Source organism: Pyrus communis, chromosome 15 (assembly GCF_041283825.1).
Source record: "Pyrus communis isolate YQ-2024b chromosome 15, ASM4128382v1, whole genome shotgun sequence".
Lineage (NCBI taxonomy): Eukaryota > Viridiplantae > Streptophyta > Magnoliopsida > Rosales > Rosaceae > Pyrus > Pyrus communis.
This window is the reverse complement of record NC_142579.1, coordinates 883286-906373: the sequence shown is the minus strand read 5'-3', so window position 1 is coordinate 906373 and position 23088 is coordinate 883286. Positions and strand designations below refer to the sequence as shown.

At 37.7% G+C, this 23088-nt stretch overlaps 3 protein-coding genes and 2 pseudogenes across 4 annotated transcripts; all 5 read right to left on the bottom strand.

Moving 5' to 3' along the window:
• Positions 1–1473: 1473 nt before the first annotated feature.
• Positions 1474–2837, bottom strand: LOC137724850 (uncharacterized; annotated as a pseudogene). Its single transcript, XR_015957156.1, has 2 exons — positions 2604–2837; positions 1474–2444 (listed from the first exon to the last, which is right to left on the bottom strand). The product of XR_015957156.1 is annotated as an uncharacterized LOC137724850 (transcript).
• An 835-nt stretch (positions 2838–3672) lies between these two features.
• LOC137746922 (cytochrome P450 98A2) lies at positions 3673–6513 on the bottom strand. The gene is made up of 3 exons (XM_068486935.2): positions 5950–6513; positions 4623–5020; positions 3673–4474 (listed from the first exon to the last, which is right to left on the bottom strand). Exons 1-3 carry the CDS (start codon positions 6443–6445, stop codon positions 3830–3832), a joined length of 1539 nt encoding a protein of 512 aa, XP_068343036.1. The 5' UTR covers positions 6446–6513; the 3' UTR covers positions 3673–3829.
• Positions 6514–8408: 1895 nt separating this feature from the next.
• Positions 8409–9090, bottom strand: LOC148690326 (cytochrome P450 98A2 pseudogene; annotated as a pseudogene).
• Positions 9091–11379: 2289 nt separating this feature from the next.
• On the bottom strand, positions 11380–14354 carry LOC137745907 (cytochrome P450 98A2). The gene is made up of 3 exons (XM_068485943.2): positions 13800–14354; positions 12371–12768; positions 11380–12226 (listed from the first exon to the last, which is right to left on the bottom strand). Exons 1-3 carry the CDS (start codon positions 14293–14295, stop codon positions 11582–11584), a joined length of 1539 nt encoding a protein of 512 aa, XP_068342044.2. The 5' UTR covers positions 14296–14354; the 3' UTR covers positions 11380–11581.
• A 4278-nt stretch (positions 14355–18632) lies between these two features.
• LOC137741540 (cytochrome P450 98A2) lies at positions 18633–23088 on the bottom strand. Its single transcript, XM_068481238.2, has 3 exons — positions 22413–23088; positions 19554–19951; positions 18633–19452 (listed from the first exon to the last, which is right to left on the bottom strand). Exons 1-3 carry the CDS (start codon positions 22909–22911, stop codon positions 18808–18810), a joined length of 1542 nt encoding a protein of 513 aa, XP_068337339.2. The 5' UTR covers positions 22912–23088; the 3' UTR covers positions 18633–18807.

Sequence of the window (23088 nt, the reverse complement as noted above, 5' to 3'; positions counted from 1 at the left end):
TCCCCTAGACGATGTGGGATGTTACAATCCACCCCACTTAGGGGCCCGACGTCCTCGTCGGCACACACGCGACCAAGGTTAGGCTCTGATACCAAATTGTCACATCCCGGCCCGGGCGGGACCACTTCCCGGGCCCGCTCCACCACCGTAGCATGATATTGTCCGCTTTGGGCTTACCATTCCCTCACGATTTTGTTTTTGGGAACTCACGAGCAACTTCCCAGTGGGTCACCCATCATGGGATTGCTCTAGCCCCCTTCTCGCTTAACTTCGGAGTTCCTACAGAACCCGAAGCCATTGAGCTCCCAAAAGGCCTCGTGCTAGGTAGGGATGTGAATATACATATAAGGATCACTTCCCTGGGCGATGTGGGATGTCACAATCCACCCCCCTTAGGGTCCCGACGTCCTCGTCGGCACACCACAGCCAGGGTTAGGCTCTGATACCAATTTGTCACATCCCGGCCCGGGACGGATCACTTCCCGGGCCCGCTCCACCACCGTAGCACGATATTGTCCGCTTTGGACTTACCATTCCCTCACGGTTTTGTTTTTGGGAACTCACGAGCAACTTCCCAGTGGGTCACCCATCATGGGATTGCTCTAGCCCCCTTCTCGCTTAACTTCGGAGTTCCTACGGAACCCGAAGCCAGTGAGCTCCCAAAAGGCCTCGTACTAGGTAGGGATGAGAATATACATTTAAGGATCACTCCCCTGGGCGATGTGGGATGTTACACTACCACAATATTTTTCTTCCCTTTTGAAGAAGTTGTCTTAGTGGTCACTCAATACTACGATCTGGTGGTATTTCTCTTTACTTAAAAGTGAGAGGTCTTAGGTTCAAATCTCGTAGATGACGAATTTGATACCAAATTAGGTTGCTCATTGTGTGACTTAGTCGAACTCCCCCTCTCTCTTTAGTGTAAAATATATCGTTGTACTAAAAAAAGAAACACTTTTGGTGATGTAAAAGTGCTTTTAATTATTTTAAAAGCAGGTTTTAATAAAATGGTATTCCATGTTGACTGCTCGCACTTAAATACATACCATATAATGTAAAATAATGAAGTTATATGGGTTTTATTTTTATACACTGCAGGGTTATAATTCACTCCTTAGTAATGGAATAATGGATAACCAATTAGCAAATTAACGGGTGCACTCAATTGGAATTTTAAGGATTTTAAGAGAGTTCAAGACATCGATTTTGAGAGAATTTTTATATTAGGTTTTAGAGAAGTTTATAAGACTTCTGTCATGAAGAATTTTTTTACAAGGAGCACTCAATATGCTAAAAACCAATATATACAATAAGTAAAATCATGTATTCATAGGAGGAAGGAAACGTATTAGTCCCAACTAATTAGGGTAGTTTCTCTGTCCCCTTCCATCAAAGTTCAAATTTCTCTCCGTATATATTAGAGTGTTACAAATATATATATGTGTGTGTGTGTGTGTGTGTGTATGGGGTGTCATATCCACACATTTTTTTTTTTACTTTTTACACACCTTTCTAATTTTCGGCCATTGAATCGGATAAATTGAAAAAAAATCAAATAACAGAAATTAACAAAGTATATGTGAGAAGTGAAAAGGGGTGTGTGGGTACCACATCCCTATATATATCGAAAGGGATCTGCTCCGGATCCTCTCCTCCTAATCCATCAAATCAGGAGATTCGTACCGTTGAAATTTGATCCAACGGCTACAAACAGGAACCCACTAGTTATAATAACTTCAGTCGTTGAATCAATTTTCAACAACACGGATTATCTGATTTGGTGGATTAGAAGGAAGGAATTCGGAGAGAATCCCTTTCCATATGTCTCTATCTTGTAAGAGGTAATAAACCTAACAGCCTAAACTTTTCCGGCAAGCATAAATGCCTTGAAGGTAACATTTCTGACCACGTTAGGCCCTCCCCAAGCTCTTTGAATCTCTTCAATCACCTCTTGTGATAACAAATCCACGCCTTGATCTTTAGCTGTATGGACTGATGAGGACGACCTTAACATCCTCAACACCCCTTCAAATGACACTTCCTTTGGTATTTCCAGTGCCACAGGCTGCCCTTCAGAACCCAAACCAATGCTCTCAAATGGAAATGGAAGTGTCCTATACCCTTCCCACAAGTACTCCCTCTTCGGGTCCCAAAACGGTTTACTTGCTTCATAAAAACGCTTCAGTACATCCTCGATTTCGGCGTGTGTTACGCAAGCATTGTAGCCCCAAACTGCAATTACACCTCCTGGCTTACGCAAAACGCGCTTGACGAGCGAGTAGAACTTTGGGAGGTCGAACCAGTGCACGGCCTCTGCCACGGTCACTAAATCAACTGAGTTTTCGCCCCCTATTAGGTCAACCAACTCGAGGATGTTGGAGTGCACTCTTCAATTGGGACTCACTTATATCAGTTCCTATTACTTGCTCATAATGCTCTCCAAGCTGCACAAAGTAAAAAAAAACAGCACAAATTAGTACTCTTATTTTCTACAGTACACCGTTGTATGTGATCCATCGGTATTTGAATTGAGACTGTCATAATCTAGTCGTCCAATATACCAGTGCATTTTGGAATTTTCGGAAATTAAGAGGAGTACTAACAGAGAAAGCAGCTTGGCCATTGCCGGTGCCGACATCCCAAGCTAAAGAGTGTTTTGGTGTGAGAGCCGCCAGCATGGAGTACCATTAATCCTTGGGGTACGTTGGCCTTCCTACCAAGTAATCTTCTGCCTGCTTGTCAAATAAACCTGCCATTTTTCTGAAAATATATGTAAATATTTAGCCTTAATTAAAGAGAGACTAGCTAATGAGGAAGAGTGTAGTTATGGGGGTTTTAATTTAAAATGAACTTTAAAATGAAAACTGATTTAGTAACTACCTTCAATTTTCAATACTAAAAACCAAAAATAAAAACTAACAAGCTAAAAGTTATCGGACGAGTTTTCAATTTTTCAACTTCAATTTTTGAAAGAAATGAAAACTAAAATAGTTATCAAATCGAACCCTGAGGACTGCAGGAAAGCTAAGACAATTCTCCTTTCTCTTTGAATAGTCTAAGGTACGGGTTTATGGCCATTGTACCCTAATTAATTTTGACTAATCAATACCTGTTGAATTTGACATTAGAGTTACTTATGCAAGTGTTTCTTTTGCAGCACCCTCCCGTTTTATCTCCAGATTTTGCACGACAAATCTCTTAGTTCATAGATTTGATTGTAGCTAGCTCAGAATTCATGCATGATCAAAGATTCATTTTAAGAGCTTCTGTTTATTGATCCATAATGTTATGTTTGGACGAAATATTTTTAAAAAGCCCAAAGCATTTTAGACTCGATTTTTTAAAATGCTTTAGAAGAAAGTATTTATGGAACTTAGGCTAAATTCTTGGAACTTTAAAGTCCCAAGAATATTCAACTAACAATATTGTTAAATTGTCATGGAATGGCTTCAAACTGTTACAAATACATTGAAGCATAACTTTTCCAGCAAGCATATATAAAACACTTTAGCCATGCACCTTTTTATCTAACAAATTCACACCTTGTTCCCTAGATGCAGTGACCGGAGTTCGGACCTCAAAATCTTCGAAAACCGTTCAACGACAGCTCCTTCGGAATGTCCAGCGGCAACGGATTCCCCTCGCTTCCACAACCAAGGAAAGGGAAGTGTCTTATTACTATCAAACACATACTGGAACTTTATTGTCCCGAAAGGGAAGGGTTGTGCAAACAAGTTGATTCACAATAGGATCAAGTGCCAAACAAACTTCAATGTCATCGGAGCCCTAAACGGAGAAAAGACAATAACAATACGAAAGACACTGAAAATTACATATTCGCCTCCACACGCTTGTACAAGTATGATGGCAGCCTTGGAGTAGGCACAACTTCTACTGGGGTTGCCATGTAAGTGACCGCACCTGGATTTTCGGACATGTCAATCTCCTTTGGGTTCACGCCTTCGGGTGGAGCCCAACTGAAATGGTGCAACAGATGACCCAACATGGAGGCAACCAAGTTGATACCGAGTTGGGCTCCAGGGCATACTCGCCTGCCAGCTCCAAATGGAAGTAGTCTAAAATCATGGCCTTTGATGTCAAAGTCTTCTTCTAGGAACCTTTCAGGACGAAATTCATTTGGGTTTTTCCACACAGCCGGGTCACGCGCTATAGCCCAAATATTGACATGAACGATCGAACCCTTGGGGACGTCGTAGCCACCAATCTTGACATCGGCATTGGCTCGGTGTGGGAGCATTAGCGGTGCTGGTGGGTGCAAACGCAGTGCTTCCTTTGCAACACATTGTAGGTAAGGAAGGTTTGAGAAATCGTTTTCGGTCAAGACCTGGTCCACCCCAATAACCTTATCTAGCTCCTCTTGAGCCTTTTGTTGCACCCTTGGGTTCTTAATCAGTTGGGCCATGCCCCATTCAGCTGTAATAGCTGTAGTGTCTGTACCGGCAGCCATCATATCCTGAACAAATCGCTTGCTTCATTAGTTTTGAATGTAAGGAAAGTGTGCGCGATGACTATCTCATAGTGCTAATAACAGTTTCGTTAACTAATGAAAAAGGAAGCAACAAAGTGAGGAACCATTGATGTATTAATGTATACTAACTTACCCAAAGAAGTCCTATAATAGTGTCCATACTAAGGTCATACTTGTCCTTCAAGGTAAACAATGCATCCACGAAATGGTTCTTGGCAACGCCACCTCTGGAGCGTGCCTGAGTGTGTTCGTCCATGATTTCCCTGGTGAGTTTGTCTCTGTTTGCCTCATGTCGAGCAAACGCCTCTTCGTCAAACGGGCATGCCCAACGCAACCACGAAATGTGCTCAGCCACCGAGAGCGATCCGCTCTTCTTCACTCCATTGGCAATAAGAGCTCTGAATTCTTTGCCTTGCTCGTCTGTGATTTCATCTGAGTTGATGAAACGTTTCCCAAATGCTAGCCTTGTTATGTTGTTGAAAGCCACGGTTCCCAAATACTTCCTTACTGTCAAACTTTTTCCTTTGTTTTCTGTAAAATGGTGAGTAAATTGTTAACAACAATCACTTAACTGGTATAATGACGAGTTCGCAAGTGCATTCACCCAAACATATTCTTCCTTTGTTTTTTTTTTTTTTTTTTTATATATATATTTATTAAATAATAAGAACTTAAAAAGATAACAAGTTTTGAAAGATCACATTCTGAATAAGTCGGGAGGGCTCTCAAACCACACTGGACAATTATTAATTGGGATGTCAAAAGTCAAAATACTGAGAGGCCAAGCTTTGCGATCCTCTTTGTGAGAATTCAGCAGATCCTCCAATCACGTCCATTGATCGTAAATTGTGCGATCAGTTTTTATCAGGCACTATTTATATTCAATTTTAAATTAAAAAAAAACTTATAATAACTTTTTATTGCACGATGTACGATGAACGGACATGATTGGAGGATCCTCATTCAAGGTTTGCTCTCCAGTGATCAATGTTATCATTCACTAGTGATCCATTAATACCCCCCTTCCAAAGCTACCAATCTTCAATGCTATCCAAAGCTACCAATATTCAATGCTATCCAAAGCTACCAATATTCAATGCTATCAATCTTCCATTAATACCCATCTTTTCTATGTTTTTAAAACGTTTTCGGTAAAATCTTTTGTGTTATGCCAAATTTCTGTCTTTAGTGGCGGATTCAGGAGAACAATTTGTATGATAGGAATATACTATTATAGTAATGTTTTGTGTTAGTAATACAAGGACATGTGAATAAATACTAAACAGACATGAGATGCTATGTGTCATACTTCTTCTCCTCCTTAATCAGGGGTTTATCTATTTGTTGGTTGATTTGCAATTTTCTCCAATTTATTTTAGTAAATATTTACTTTTCTTAAGAAGATTATACTTTCAATTAACTATTTCATAAAAAGTTAAAAAGTTAAGAGAAATACATACCAGGTTTGGTGCAGTGGTTGAAGACGGACTCCACCATAGCAGTGACCTCATCCTCTCTAATGGGTCTCAGATCCTCGAGCCTCTTTGCAGAGAAAAGCTCAAGAGTGCACACCTTCCTCACCTTAACATAGTGGGGCCCATAGTCAGCCCAAATAAGATCCTGGCCGTCCCTGCTGAGCTTTGCGGTTGATCTGTTCCTGTGCCTGTCAGCCAGTTTCTGGTCATTCTCCTTGAGTACTTCCTTTGCAAGCTCTGTGTTGCTCACTACGACGTTCAGTGTGGATCCAATCCACACTGAAATGATGGGTCCGTATTTCTGAGCCCACTCGTTGTAGCAGCGGAACCTCACCGGCGTTATCTGGTAGAGGTTTCCGATGGCGGGCCATGGACGTGGACCTGGCGGGAGCTTGAACCTGAGCCGTTGGTAGAGCTTGTATGCAAGGAAGATGAAGATGATGATTGATGAAATGGGAAGAAGTAGTCCAGAGAAAGCCATGTGAGAGTGCTAATGGTAAAAAAGTCCACGCTCCGGAGAGAGAGGGTTACTTTGTTGGACTTGAAACCTTGAAGATATATATATATATATATATATATATATATATTCTTTAATTGAAACCTTATTGGTTTAAATGTTTGATCAAAATTCTTGAATTATGTACACCTCGGTAAATTAGTATTAATGTAAAATTTTGATGTGGAAATAACTCAAAAACTTCAATCAAAAGTATAAACGACATAAGGTTTGAATCAAGAAAATGTCATGACTAAGAATTGGAACCTAAGTTTTTCATATAAATATGAACAGAGAGATGTATGAAGTTATATTGCGATGTGGAAGTGTGAATCGAATATATAGATAGATGGAATTTAACTCTACATTTGTGGGCTACAAGTCAAGTACCCTTGCCAAGACTCCCAAGGATTTGTGGAAGTTCCTCCACAAAACAGTCGTTGGTCAATTTACAGACTTTTAAGCAGCCAAGCTTTATTCTTAATATTATGCATTTTTTTTTGGAATTTCTAGCTAGTGAATTTATTATTATTATTATTATTTTCTAGTGTGTTGGTTCTAAAAATTTCTAAGCTTGCATGGTACGCAGGTACCTGTGATGGAATGAGTGTGTAAAGTACATCTCGGAAAACATCGAGTCAAATTGTGATGGAAATGATTTGAATTGGTTTTCTTTTGGAAATTGCTAGCCGGACAAGTTCTTTTTTGTTTTTTTTTTTTTTTTTTTTTGGTCAAAAAATAAATTTTGTTAGATTTGTCACCAACAGGTCCGAACTCACATCATCATGTAAGAATTCAATACTTTTCTACGCTATGGTAAATGGTCACTTATAGCAAACACAAATCTTGCTTGCTAGACACGTTTCATTAGAAAAACAAATTTAGAATAAAAATCATGCAAAATCAAATGGATCAAAGATTTCAACACGGTACCCACTTCTTAGAAAATACAAAATAGAAATTGTCATGAAGAGCTTAAACCTTTTTCTTGTTGAGTGTATAAGAAGTCAAGCATAGTCCTGGTGAAACTATACTTGATGTTGTGATCATAATTCTTTTCAAGAGTGCTAACATCTAACTTAATTGATTTACAATGTTAATTCTTTCTTCTTCTTTTTATCATTTAATATAAGTGTAATCATAACTGTGGGCTTAAACATTGATTTAAACTCAAATGTTGAAGTTTAAAGGGTAAAATGAGAAAGTAGGGGGTTTATGATGACCATTTTATTTTGGTTTTTAAGAAGTGGGTTCCAGCTTGTATTGAAGTCTTCGATCCATTCGAGTTTTTCATGAACTTTTTTATTTTGTTTTTTGTTTTCTAATGAAATGGGTCCCAACTTGTACTGAAGAATGGATGAAAATGAAGCGTGTCTAGCGAGTCTTGCTAGACTTGCTTCGCTAGCCGTGTTGAAGAAGGGATGAAAATAAATTGTGTTAGTGAGTCTCGTTGGACTTGCTTTGCTAGCAGTATTGAAAAAGGGATGAAAAAAAAAATTATGTCTAATGAGTCTTGCTAGACTTGTTTCGCCAACGAGTCTGGCTAGCAATTTCCTTGTTTTTCTGGGATGAGTGGACAACAGAGACACACACAGAGTGTTAGGTGAAATAGAGAGAGGATTCTCGAAGAATCCTTTTTGTGAAGATCCCAAAAATCTTTCAATCACATCCGTTCATCGTACGTCGAGTGGCCAGTTTTCGTCAGATACTGTTTATATTCAATTTTTAATAAAAATTTTACAATGACTTCTAACTGCACAATGTACGATGAATGGATGTGATTTAAGGATTCTCTCTCGAAATATTCAGTTCCCTTGCTTTTTTGGGATGAGTGGACGGAAGAGACGCACAGAGAGTGTTGGGTGAATTATTTTTTATCTCAACAGTTCCTATTTATTTGTTTGGAAGGACATGGGCCATCGATATTTTAAAGAGAAATACAAACATCTTTTCAAATGAACCGTAAATTTAAGGAGGTCATTTAACATGTCTTCAAGAAAAACAAGAAACACTACAAATTAAATATCTGCAGCGACACGTTTGTATAACTGTGAAAGCAGCCTAGGAGTAGGCACAACTTGTAAAGGGGTTCTCATGTATGTGACGAGCCCTGGATTTTCCGACATGTCAATCTTCTCCAGCTTCACCCCTTCCACTGGAGCTCAATTGAAATGGTGTAATAAGTGGACCAACATAGAGGTCACCAAGTTGATACCAAGTTGGGTTCCGGGGCATACTCGTATTCCCGCTCCAAATGGAAGTAGTTCATGTCCACGTCCTCCTCGAGGAGCCTTTCGGGTCGGAACTCATTTGGGGCTTTCCAAACCACTGGGTCACACGCTACTGCCCAAACATTTACTTGAACGTTCGAACCCTTGGGGATATCGTAGCCGTCGATGTTAACGTTGGCATTGGCTCGATGGGGGAGCATTAGTGGTGTTGGAGGGTGCAACCGTAGGTCTTCCTTTGCTACACATTGGAATAAGTAAGGGAGGCTGGAGAAATCAACTTCGGTCATGACCCGTTCGACCCCAATAACCATCCAACTCCTCTTGAGCCTTTTGTTGCACCCTTGGGTTCTTGATCAGCTCGGCCATGGCCCATTCAAAAAAAATGGTTGTGGTGTCCATATCTGCGTAATCATGTCCTGCAAACTTATAACCAACCAAATGTCAAGTGTATATTATATATAAAATTTGCACAGTTTTATTTCAAATGTAAAAGATCAACTACAAACACAATATATTAGAACATAAACACTTAATGAGATTATATATAAACACACAAATCACTGACTTGTTTCTTGCAGATAGAGGCTTGCAGAAGCAATCTCCTAAGACAGAAATTCGTCCCTACACCAGTGCAGCAGTCCTTGGACGTCTATCTTGCAGGATACAACTATCTAATCCAAGTTCTTGCACTAGAACTCGGATTCTTGGCGAATTGGTTGTGTTGTTCTCAGCGGAAAAATAAAGGAATGGTTATGTGAATTGTATTCTGTTTCTGTAATGCAAACCATATATATAATGGCATCATTTGAACTTCCCAACCGTTCATGCTTATCAGTTTTTGTTAAAAAGGAAACTGAATGCAACTGTTCATTCAAATTAAAAACTGAATGAAACTGTTTCGGGAAAACTGAATCCAAAAAATCAAAAACGTAACTTGTGTTTTTCGTCCATCCGAGCCCAAGAGCCCCAAGGCCCAAGGCCCATCTTTGACATTTAATATATACACCCAAACTCTCCAAGTCTAAGGCCCAAGGTCCATGGCTTTGGCCCAATTCAATTCAAACTATAAGTGAGTGAACTCACTTATAAAGAGTTGTTCCAAAAGGTGTATGGCCAATGTGGGACTGGCAGTCCCACATAACACAAGTAAGTTCCAACAATACCCCACATTTTCTATTCAAACTCTAGCAATACCCCACATTTGAATTGAAAATAAGATACTAGCTACATTAGTAATGTACTTCCAGAGAACTTAGATATGATACGCATCGGGATAGGTGTCTTTTGGACTTGAACCTTCTCTAGTGAGTACTTATCGGTTTTACCTAATGAAGCAGTGAATTTACTATCTTGAACTGATCATTCTAGTAGTAAAATCGAAACAATAAGTATCACACATATCACATCTGAACACACGTCAATTCATACGGTTGAGTTCATTTTGGTCCTGAACATATCCTGATTTCATGAGACCTTTAGAGAATTGTAGCCATACCAATTCTCAAAGATGCGACCCCACATCAATCTCATATAGGTAATGCTAATAAAGAATATCCTGTTCTATTCATCTTAATCATAAGATATTAGCATTATTAAGAATAGTTGTTCCAAAAGGTGTATGGCCAATGTGGGACTGGCAGTCCCACATAACACAAGTAAGTTCCAACAAACGCGACACAATTATTAGAAACATTCAGGAGATTGCACGGTAATAAAGTTGGAGTGTGAAAATCATTTTCCAAAAGCCTTTTAATAACTACTCACCCAAAGAAGTCCAATAATAGTGTCCTCACCAAGGTCATACTTATCTTGCAATGCAAGCAACGCATCCACAAAATGTTGCTTGGCACCACCGCTCTTGTTGCGTGCTTGTGTGTGCATACGACACTATGGGCTAGTACTGTAGCTAGGGAGACTAAATTTACAAACTAAATTATGTGTCACTATTAACAAATAAGCACATTAATCAGCACTTCAGTAATAATTCAATCATCAACTTTCATATCATTTAGTTTACAAAAACTTGGTCTACAAATTTATTCTCACCAGCATTGGCTAGATTATGGTTCATATCTACCAACCCCACAGTGCTAATTTAATTAATTAATAAGTGACTTTATGACCATGAGATATGAAAAATGCTAAGGGTACTTTCTAAAAAAAAGTGAAACTCTTCATGGACTCTCTAGCACTCTATGTTTTTTACACAATGTGTTATAATGTTGGTATGATAATTAATGTTAAATTGTGACGTGACAGAAAATTTATAAAGAGTCACTTTCAAGAAAATCCTCTTAACATTTCTCATGAGATATTGAGATGTATTGATCCAACGATGAGTCGATACATTATTATTAAAATTAAATACTTTTAAGATACTAGTTTTATCCGATCCATTGGTATTAGATTTGTAAACCTACATTTAACATTTCCCTTAAAAATGAAAACTGGTTTAGTAACTACCTTCAATTTTCAATACTAAAAACCAAAAAATAAAAACTAACAAGCTAAAAGTTATCATACGAGTTTTCAATTTTTCAACTTCAATTTTCGAAAGAAATGATAACTAAAATAGTTATCAAATCGAGCCCTAAGGACTGCAGGAAAGCAAATATATGAAAATAAACCTGCCATTTTTTGTGAAAATGTATGTAAATATTTAGCCTTAATTAAAGAGAGACTAGCTAATGAGGAAGAGTGAAGTTATGGGGGTTTTAATTTATACATGCTGAAATTAACTGTGAATATATTTTCTAGCTATTACTAGTAATAATTTTCAACTTCTTGGACTTTTAATTTTCTCCAGTCCAAGGGCCAAGAAAAGATCAATTCAATGTCATCGGAGCCCTAAACGGAGAAAAGACAATAACAATACGAAAGACACTGAAAATTACATATTCGCCTCCACACGCTTGTACAAGTGCGATGGTAGCCTTGGAGTAGGCACAACTTCTACTGGGGTTGCCATGTAAGTGACCAGCCCTGGATTTCCGGACATGTCAATCTCCTTTGGGTTCACGCCTTCGGGCGGAGCCCAACTGAAATGGTGTAACAGATGACCCAACATGGAGGCAACCAAGTTGATACCGAGTTGGGCTCCGGGGCATACTCGCCTGCCAGCTCCAAATGGAAGTAGTCTAAAATCATGGCCTTTGATGTCAACGTCTTCTTCTAGGAACCTTTCTGGACGAAATTCATTTGGGTTTTTCCAGACAGACGGGTCACGTGCTATAGCCCAAATATTGACATGAACGATCGAACCCTTGGGGACGTCGTAGCCACCAATCTTGACATCGGCATTGGCTCGGTGTGGGAGCATTAGCGGTGCTGGTGGGTGCAAACGTAGTGCTTCCTTTGCAACACATTGTAGGTAAGGGAGGTTTGAGAAATCGTTTTCGGTTAAGACCCGGTCGACCCCAATAACCTTATCTAGCTCCTCTTGAGCCTTTTGTTGCACCCTTGGGTTCTTAATCAGTTCGGCCATGCCCCATTCAGATGTAATAGCTGTGGTGTCTGTACCGGCAGCCATCATATCCTGAACAAATCGCTTCATTAGTTTCGAATGTAAGGGAAGTGTGCGCGATGACTATCTCATAGTGCTAATAACAGCCCCGTTAACTAATAAAAAAGGAAGCAACAAAGTGGGAAACCATTGATGTATTAATGTACACTGACTTACCCAAAGAAGTCCTGTAATGGTGTCCATACTAAGGTCATACTTGTCCTTCAAGGTAAACAATGCATCCACGAAATGGTTCTTGGCAACGCCACCCTTGGAGCGTGCCTGAGTGTGTTCGTCCATGATTTCCTTGGTGAGTTTGTGTCTGTTTGCCTCATGTCGAGCAAACGCCTCTTCGTCAAACGGGCATGCCCAACGCAACCACGAAATGTGCTCAGCCACTGAGAGCGATCCGCTCTGCTTCACTCCATTGGCAAGAAGAGCTCTGAATTCTTTGCCTTGCTCATCTGTGATTTCACCTGAGTTGATGAAACGTTTCCCAAATGCTAGCCTTGTTATGTTGTTGAAAGCCACGGTTCCCAAATACTTCCTTACTGTCAAACCTTTTCCATTGTTTTCTGTAAAATGGTGAGCAAATTGTTAACAACAATCACTTAATTGGTACAAGGACGAGTTTGCAAGTGCATTTACCCAAACATATTCTTCTTCGTTTTTTTCTTTTTTCTTTTTAAATAATAAGAACTTAAAAAGATAACAAGTTTTGAAAGATCACATTCTGAATAAGTCGGGAAGTTTAAAGTCGGGAGGGCTCTCAAACGAAACTAGACAAGTATTAATTGAGATGTCAAAAGTAAAAGTACTGAGAGGTCAAGCTTTACAAATGAGGATTCTTTCTTGATCCTCTTTATAAGAATTCCGGAGATCCTCTAATCACGTTCGTTCATCGTAAATTGTGTGATCGGTTTTTGTTAGGTACTATTTATATTCAATTTTAAATAAAAAAATTTACAATGATTTTTTACTACACGATGTACGATGAACGATCGTGATTGGAGGATCATTGGGATCCTCACAAAGAGGATCCGGAGAGAATCCTCGTTCAAGCTTTGCTATACAGTGATCAATGCTATCCAAAGCTATTTTTACCCAAAAAAAAAAAAATGCTATCCAAAGCTACCAATCTTCAATGCTATCAATCTTCCATTAATACCCATCTTTTCTATGTTTTTAAAATGTTTTTAAAATCTACCAATCTTCAATGCTATCAATCTTCCATTAATACCCATCTTTTCTATGTTTTTAAAATGTTTTCGGTAAAATCTTTTGTGTTATGCCAAATTTCCGTCACAGGTGTGGTATATGTAGTTTTGGTGGCCGATTCAAAAAAACAATTTGTATGATACGAATATATTATTATATTAACATTTTGTACTAATAATACAAGAACACGTGAATAAAAACTAAACACATATTGACATGAGACGCCTAGTGTCATACTTCTCCTCCTCCTTAATCAGGGGTTTATCTATTTGTTGGTTGATTTGCAATCTTCTCCAATTTATTTTAGTAAATATTTACTTTTCTTAAGAAGATTATACTTTCAATTAACTATTTCATAAAAAGTTAAAAAGTTCAGAGAAATACATACCAGTTTTGGTGCAGTGGTTGAAGACGGACTCCACCATAGCAGTGACCTCATCTTCTCTAATGGGTCTCATATCCTCGAGCCTCTTTGCAGAGAAAAGCTCAAGAGTGCACACCTTCCTCACCTTAACATAGTGGGGCCCATAGTCAGCCCAAACAAGATCCTGGCCGTCCCTGCTGAACTTTGCGGTTGATCTGTTCCTGGGTCTGTCAGCCAGTTTCTGGTCATTCTCCTTGAGCACTTCCTTTGCAAGCTCTGTATTGCTCACTACGACGTTCAGTGTGGATCCAATCCACACTGAAATGATGGGTCCATATTTCTGAGCCCACTCGTTGTAGCAGCGGAACGTCACCGGCGTTATCTGGTAGAGGTTTCCGACGACGGGCCATGGACGTGGACCTGGCGGGAGCTTGAACCTGAGCCGTTGGTAGAGCTTATATGCAAGGACGATGAAGATGATGATTGATGAAATGGGAAGAAGTAGTCCAGAGAAAGCCATGTGAGAGAGCTAATGGTAAAAACACTCCACTCACGGAGAGAGGGTTACTTTGTTGGACTTCAAACGTTGAAGATATATATGCACTTATATAGAAAGCCTTCAAGTGAAGGGATCTCTATTTTTCAAAAAAAAAGAAAAAAAAAGGAATATCCTCATGATCGTTAGATTTGATTTTAATGAAATTCTGTGGTTGAGATTATATGGCTTGTGATTTAATTTTAACCATAGAATTTCATTAAAGTCAAATATAACGGTTAAGAAGGGTATCCACATTATTTTTTAAAAATGAGAATCCCTTCCCTTAAAGGGCCTATGTGTATGTATATATATATACTTATATATATATATATATATATATATATATATATAAACGTATATATATTCTTTAATTCCTTATTAGTTTTCAATGTTGGATCAAAGTTCCTGAATTATGTAACCTCAATAAATTAGTATTAATGTATGTAATTTTTTAAATTTAAAAAAGTTTTGTAATTGCAGTTACCCATATTTATAGAATTAAAAACTCATAATTTGTTATTTAAATATTAAAGACAGATTAAACTCTTAAAAATCTTTATCATAATAATCTTCACAATCATCAATACCAGCCTTAAAACCCAGAACCTTGAGGAATAATGTACTACAAAACATTGGGTACATTCTCTTACGAACAATGTACTGTATATGTCACATCCCGGTCCGGGCGGGACCACTTTTCGGACCCAACTCCACCGTAGCACGATATTGTCCGCTTTGGATCCCCAGCACACCCTCATGGTTTTTTTTCTGGGAACTCACACGAAAACTTCCCAGTGGGTCACTCATCATGGGAGTGCTCTCGCGCGCTACTCGCTTAACTTCGGAGTTCCAACTGAACCCGAAGCCAGTGAGCTCCCAAAAGGCTTCGTGCTAGGTAGAGATGAGAATATACATATAAGGATCACTCCCTTAGGCGATGTGGGATGTCACAATCCACCCCCCTTAGGGGCCCGACGTCCTCGTCGGCACACCACGACCAGGGTTAGGCTCTGATACCAAATTGTCACATCCAGGCCTGGGCGGGACTGCTTCCCGGGCCTGACTCCACTGTAGCACGATATTGTCCGCTTTGGACCCCCAGCACACCCTCACAGTTGATGTGGGATGTCACAGTATAACATGGGTCCATTCTTCGAATAAACCTTGTATGGATACATACGAGGTTTATTCTAAGACTGAAATAAAAAACATATGGGAAAACTCCACATGAACTCATATTATGCATCCATGTTTATAAGTGGGTACAATATTTATTGACGTATGGGTGGACCCAAAAAAAAAAACACATAGGTAAGTGAAATGGGGTACATAATAAAAACATAAATATTGCACCAAAAAATTATAACATGGATACACAAATGAATACAAAATTATAGTGTTCACTTATATATGGATACATAATACAAAATATTTTTGTCGCACTTTTAATTTTTTTGGTAGAATGAAAAAATAAACAAAAAGTTTAGGAATTAAATTGTATTGAAAAAGTAATTAATATAGGATGATAATTAGTTGCATGAAATAGAGGGGTTAAACACTCAATTAAATTCTTATTTATAATACATAAAATAATCTAAAATGTTGATGTAAGAATAACTCAAGGACTTCAATTAAAAATTTAAATGACATAAGGTTTCGATCAAGACAATGTCATGACTAGGGATGGGAACCTAAGTTTTTATATAAATATGAACAGAGAGATGTATGGAGTTATATTGCAATGTGCAAGCGTGAATCGAATATGTAGATAGATGGAATTTAATTCTACATTTGTGGGCGACAAGTCAAGTACCCTTGTCAAGACTCCCAAGCATTTGTGGAAGTTCCTCCACAACACAGTCGTTGGTCAATTTACTTGACTCCAAGCTTTATTCTTAATAGAGTAATCATTTGAAAATTTTGCAAAACTCAAGAAAATGAAAAAGAAAGACTCCTTGTATACCACAATCATCATTTAATTAACTAATTTTTCTTAATTATTAGTTTATTAAATAATAAACTAAATTTAAAATTATGATTAATTCAAATGATGTGGCTGTCCACATTAAATACCACCTAAGGTGATGTGAAAATGTGGTACAAAAAACATGGAATGAATAGCATTACTCTTCTTAATATCATGAGTAATGCTATTCATATCATATTTTTGTACCATATTTTCATACCACTTTAGATGACATCTGATGTAGATAGCCACATCATTTGAAAAATTTGCAAAACCCAAAGAAAGGAATGAGAAAGACTCATTGTATACCACAATCATCATTTAATTAACTAATTTTTCTTAATTATTAATTTATTAAATAATGAACTAAATTTAAAATTTTGATTAATTCAAATGATGTGATTGTCTACATCAAATGTCACCTAAAGTAGTATGAAAATATAATACAAAAACATAGTATGAATAACATTACTCTAATATCATGCATTTTTTCCGAATTTCTAGCTAGTGAATTTATTTATTTATTTTTTCTAGTGTGTTGGTTCTAAAAATTTCCAAACTTACATGGTGCGTAGGGTCAGCAGGAAATTGTGATGGAATGAGTGTGTGAATTACATCTCGATAAACATCGACAGACAAATTGTGATGGAAATGATTTGAATTGGTTTCCTTTCGGGAATTGCTGGCCGGACAAGTCTTGCTTTTTTTTTTTTTTTTTTATCATATCAAACGATAGATTTTGTTAAATTAAATATTAAATTTGCCACCGATAAGTCCGAACTCATATTAACTCAATACATTTCTACTGTGATAAAAGTCACAGCAAAAGCAAGTCTTGCTTGCTAGACACGTTTCATTAGAAAAACAACTTCAGAATAAAAGTCATACAAAAATCAAATGGATCAAAAGATTTCAACACAAACTGGGACCCACTTCTTAGAAAAAAAACAAAATAGAAATTGTCATGAATAGCTTCAACAGCAAAAGGTTGAGTGAGATTTGACATGACACCTTCAATGCCTATCCGTTCGTACTTCTATCTGGATTCACTTACCAAAATTGCAGCTCATTCTACATCGAAAAAAAAAAAGAGAAATTAATAAAAATATTTTAAAAATTTTAAGTTTTAATGATAAAGATAAAATAAAGGATAAAATAAATAATATCAAGATTGACTTTTTAATATAAAAATGTAATTTTTCATTAAAATAAATAATACCGGAAATTTTTCGTTAAAATTTCCAAAAAAAAAACTGCTCACTTACTAAAATTGCAACTCATTCTAGATCGAAAAGAAAAATTGCAGCGAAGCTGGAGCTTGGTCAATCTCATATGTGGACTGTGATGGGGCAAATTTCATTGGTTGTTTTAAGGTAGTATATCAATATTTTTTTTTTTCAAAAGTAATATATCAATATTTATGTGTGTCGTTTTTAATTAAATACACAAGAACATTTATATATGGTATGATAAATCATGATGTTTTTTTCTTGTCGAGTGTATAGGAAGTCAAGCATAGTCCTGGTGAAATTATACTTGATATTGTGATCATAATTCTTTTCAAGAGTGCTAACTTAATTGATTTACAATGTTAATTCTTTTTTTTTTTCTTTTTTTCATTTAATATAGGTGTAAGCATAACTATGGGCTTAAACATTGATTTAAACTCAAATGTTGAAGTTTAAAGGGTAAAATGAGAAAGAAGTGGGTTTACAATGATCACTTTACTTTGTTTTTTTCCGTTTTTTAAGAAGTGGGTTCCAGTTTGTATTAAAGTCTTCAACCCATTCGAGTTTTTCATAAACATTTCTACTTTACTTTTTGTTTTCTAATGAAATGGGTCCCAACTTGTATTGAAGAATGGATGAAAATGAAGCAAGTCTTGCTAGACTTGCTTTGCTAGCCGTGTTGAAGAAGGGATGAAAATAACATGCATTAGCGAGTCTCGCTGGACTTGCTTTGCTAGCAGTATCGAAAAAGGGATGAAAATAAAACTTGTTTAACGGGTCTTGCTAGACTTGTTTTGCTAGCGAGTATGGCTAGCAATTTCTTTGTTTTTTTGGGATGAGTCGGTGAGAGAGACACACAGAGTGTTAGGTGAAATAGAGAGAGGATCCTTACCGAATCCTCTTTGTGAGGATTCTAGGAATTCTCCAATCATATTCGTTCATCGTACATGCTGCGATAAATTTTCGTCAGATATTGTTTATATTCAATTTAAAATAAACAAATTTACAATGATTTCTAACCACACGATTTACAATGAACATATGTGATCTGAGGATTATCACTCGAAATATTCTGTTCCCTTGCTTTTTTGGGATGAGTGGACGACAAAGACACACAGAGAGTGTTGGGTGAATTATTTCTGGTCTCAACGGTCCCTATTTATTTGTTTGGAAGGACATGGGCCACCGATATTTTAAAGAGAAATGCAAACATCTTTTCAAATGAACCGTAAATTTAAGGAGGTCATTTAACATGTCTTCAAGAAAAACAAGAAACACAAAAACAAGAAACACTACGGATTAAATATCTGCAGCGACACGTTTGTATAACTGTGATGGCAGCCTAGGAGTAGGCACGGCTTGTAACGGGGTTCTCATGTATGTGACGAGCCCTGGATTTTCCGACATGTCAATCTCCTCCGGCTTCACCCCTTCCGTCGGAGCCCAATTAAAATGATGTAATAGGTGGCCCAACATAGAGGTCACTAAATTAATACCAAGTTGGGCTCCGGGACATACTCGCCTTCCCGCTCCAAATGGAAGTAGTCTAAAATCATGCCCCTTCATGTCCACGTCCTCCTCGAGGAACCTTTCGGGTCGGAACTCATTTGGGTCTTTCCAAACAGCTGGGTCACGCGCTACTGCCCAAACATTTACGTGAACGTTCGAACCCTTGGGGATGTCGTAGCCGCCGATGTTAACGTTGGCATTGGCTCGGTGGGGGAGCATTAGTGGTGTTGGAGGGTGTAACCGTAGGGCTTCCTTTGCTACGCATTGTAAGTAAGGGAGGCTGGAGAAATCAACTTCGGTCATGACCCGTTCGACCCCAATAACCCCATCCAACTCCTCTTGAGCCTTTTGTTGCACCCTTGGGTTCTTGATCAGCTCGGCCATGGCCCATTCAACAGAAATGGCTGTGGTGTCCATACCTGCAGTAATCATGTCCTACAAACGCGACATAATTATTAGAAACATTCAGGAAACTACACGGTGATAAAGTTGGAGTGTGAAAATCATTTTCCAAAAGCCTTTTAATAACTACTCACCCAAAGAAGTCCAATAATTGTGTCCTCACTAAGGTCATACTTATCTTGCAATGTAAGCAACGCATCCACAAAATGTTGCTTGGCACCACCGCTCTTGTTGCGTGCTTGTGTGTGCTCCTCCATGATAGCCCTGGTGAGCCGGTCTCGTCGTGCCCCGTGCTTGGCAAATGCCTCTTCCTCCAGGGGGAACATCCACCGCAACCACGGAATGTGCTCCGCCATGGCAAGCGATGCGCCAAGCTTTAGTCCGTTGGCTACGATGGCCTTGAATTCTAGGCCTTGCTCATCAATTACATCCTCTGAGTTAACAAAACGTTTTCCAAATGCTAGCCTTGTTATGTTGTTAAAAGCCACTGCTCCCAAGTACTTCTTCACTATCAAACTTTTTCCATTGTTTTCTGCATCAGGGGAATTAAAGTCAACGACTATCATTAATCAAAGAAATATGTGCATACGACACTGTGGGCTAGTATTGTAGCTAGTGAGATTAAATTTACAAACTAAATTATATGTCACCAATAACAAATAAGCACGTTAATCAGCACTCAAGTAATAATCCAATCATCAACTTTCATTTCATTTAGTTTACAAAAACTTGGTCTACAAATTTATTCTCACTAGCATTAGCTAGATTACGGTCCATATTTACCAACCCCACAGTGCTAATTTAATTAATTAATAAGTGACTTTATGATTACGAGAAATGCTAAAGGTATTTTCTAAAAAAAGTGAAATTCTTTATGGACTCTTTGTCACTCTATGTTTTTTTTATACAATGTGTTATAATGTTGGTATGAGAATTGATGTTAAATTGTGACGTGACAAAAAATCTATAAAGAGTCACTTTTAAGAGAATCCTCTTAACATTTCTCATGAGATATTGAGATGTATTGATCCAACGACGAGTCGATACATTATTATTAAAATTTAATACTTATAAGATACTAGTTTTATCCGATCCATTGGTACTAGATTTGTAAACCTATATTTAATGCTTTAATATCAGTGTAAGGTTTTCCACCGTGAGTCGAAAAAATTGAGTGTGATACTAATAATATAAAAATCAAACTCCTACAGTGAGAAGGAAATTTTGCGTTCAACGAGAGTGATCCTTATTTTTTAGTTTAATATATTGAACTCATGAGTGTGATGTCTATACAATAATGATAAGAGAGAAAACAAGTGGCCAATTATAAAATAGAAAAAATGTAAAAGTAGACAAGTCCAATATTTAATGTAAAAAACTAACTCCTTTCAAACTCACACTGTATCAATAGTGTAATACAAATCAAACTCGCACCTCTTAGTTCTTATTTATAAACATTAAACTCACATATGGAAAGCCTCTAATGCAATAAAAATGTCAGAGACAACAATTATATTTGATATCAATTTTTTATATTTTATTTTCTCTTCATTATGCATTGTAAAAGTTCGTCATGACTCTTAAGTCAAATACAAAGTTATATTTGACCATGTATTTAACTCGAAGATTTACAGTTGAAACTCCAATTAGAATGAAATTTGACCACTCTCAAATAAATTCCAAGTGTACATATTGATATGTATTATGTATTTATGGGGGCGTTCGTACTAGGTCATTTGTACGATACATACACTTTTTCCAAATATATGAAGCTCTCCTTAATTTTGAACTAGTTGTCCTCAAGTCATTTGTACGACACATGCACTTTTTTTCCAAATGTATGAAACTCTTCTTAATTTTGAACCAATTGTCCTAATAGTCAACTCTACCGAAAATTCTCTTTTTCATTTATGAGAATCGAAATTATATCATTATTATAAATGAGAAGCTTACGGACCAATGGATTCATAGAACTCGCTAGGATAGACCCTTATTGCCCAGCCTAAAAGCGAACAGCTAATGCGGTTCACTTATTGGACAACATAGAAATTCTATGATCGGTCCATAAATTTCAGATTTCATCACTGACCATATAACGTAGTCACAAGGCCCCAAATGGGCAGAAACATATTTGGGAAGGTCAAGGAAACACGACATACGTGACAAAGCACCTTGTCGAAGTGCTTATTATCGTTGACTTTTCTCTTCTTTTTCCCTTCATTCCCTCCCACGATACCCCAAACTAGTGGACCAATTTGATAACATATATTGACAGCGAATAAATCAAAACCAAACGACTCTTCCTGCACCATATTTTAGTTGACCAATTTGATAACATATATTGACAGTGAATAAATTAAAAGGAATTTTAACGAAAAGTTTTCGGTACTATTTATTTTAACGAAAAATTACATTTTTATACTAAAAAATCAATCATGATACTATTCATTTTATCCTTGATTTTGTCTTTATCGTTAAAACTCAAAGTTTTCAAACCTTTTCATTAGTTTTTCTTAAATATATTATATATATATATATATATATATTATACAAGAGAACAAAAAATTTCACTGCTGATTTTCGTCGTTTGAACAAAAACAAAACAACAATTACTTGCAAAAAGGAAAATGTTCAATAATGTTATATATTGTTTTACAATTTCATTGAAATTTACCATTCATTTCTTGCAAAGATAATATAAGAATTGGCCAAAATGATCACTTTTCAAAATTCAATTGTTGAAATTATCAGTTTTTTAGTATATTGTTAATATCAGATTTTTATTCATTAACATCAAATAGCTATGTCATTTATATTTGATCGTATACTGTAGTTATTTAGTTTGGACTTTCACAATTGAAATTTAACTTATAAGATCATTTTGGCCAATTTTTTAGGGTAATAACGGTTAATTAACAAAAAAAATTGATTGTGGCATATGAAATAAGTAAATTCATGAAAAAAAAATATATATAATTAGAAGCCATACGTACCAGGATTGGCGCAGTGTTTGAAAATGGACTCAACCATGGCGGTGACCTCGTCTTCCCTAATGGGTCGGAGAGCCTCGATCCTCTTGGGAGAGAAGAGCTCCAGAGTGCAGACCTTCCTGACCTTGACGTAGTGGGGTCCGTAGTCAGCCCAGATAAGATCCTGACCGTCCTTGCTAAACTTCGCGGCCGATCTGCTCCGATGCCGGTCCGCCAGCTTCTGGTCGTGCTCCTTGAGTACCTCCTTGGCCAGCTCCGAGCTCGACACCACCACGTTCAGCGTGGACCCCGTCCACACCGATATGATGGGGCCGTATTCCTGGGCCCACTCGGCGTAGCAGCGGAACCTGACGGGCTTTATGTCGTAGAGGTTGCCGACGATCGGCCATGCACGCGGGCCGGGCGGGAGCTTGAATCTGAGCCTTTGGTAGAGCTTGTAGGCGAGGGAAATGAGAATGATGATTGATGAGATGGGAAGTAGTTGCCCGCCGGAGAGAGCCATGTTGGATTGATTGAGCAAATTAAGGTCAGAGTTGGAAGGAGATTGATATATATGAAAGACACTCGGGATGGAGTTGGTGAATGGATTTGTACCAGGGGGAGGGAGGGAGAGAGAGAGAGAGTGGGTGACCCACTAAAGGCGTATGAAATTTGGAGCAGGGAGTTGGTGAGTGAGAGT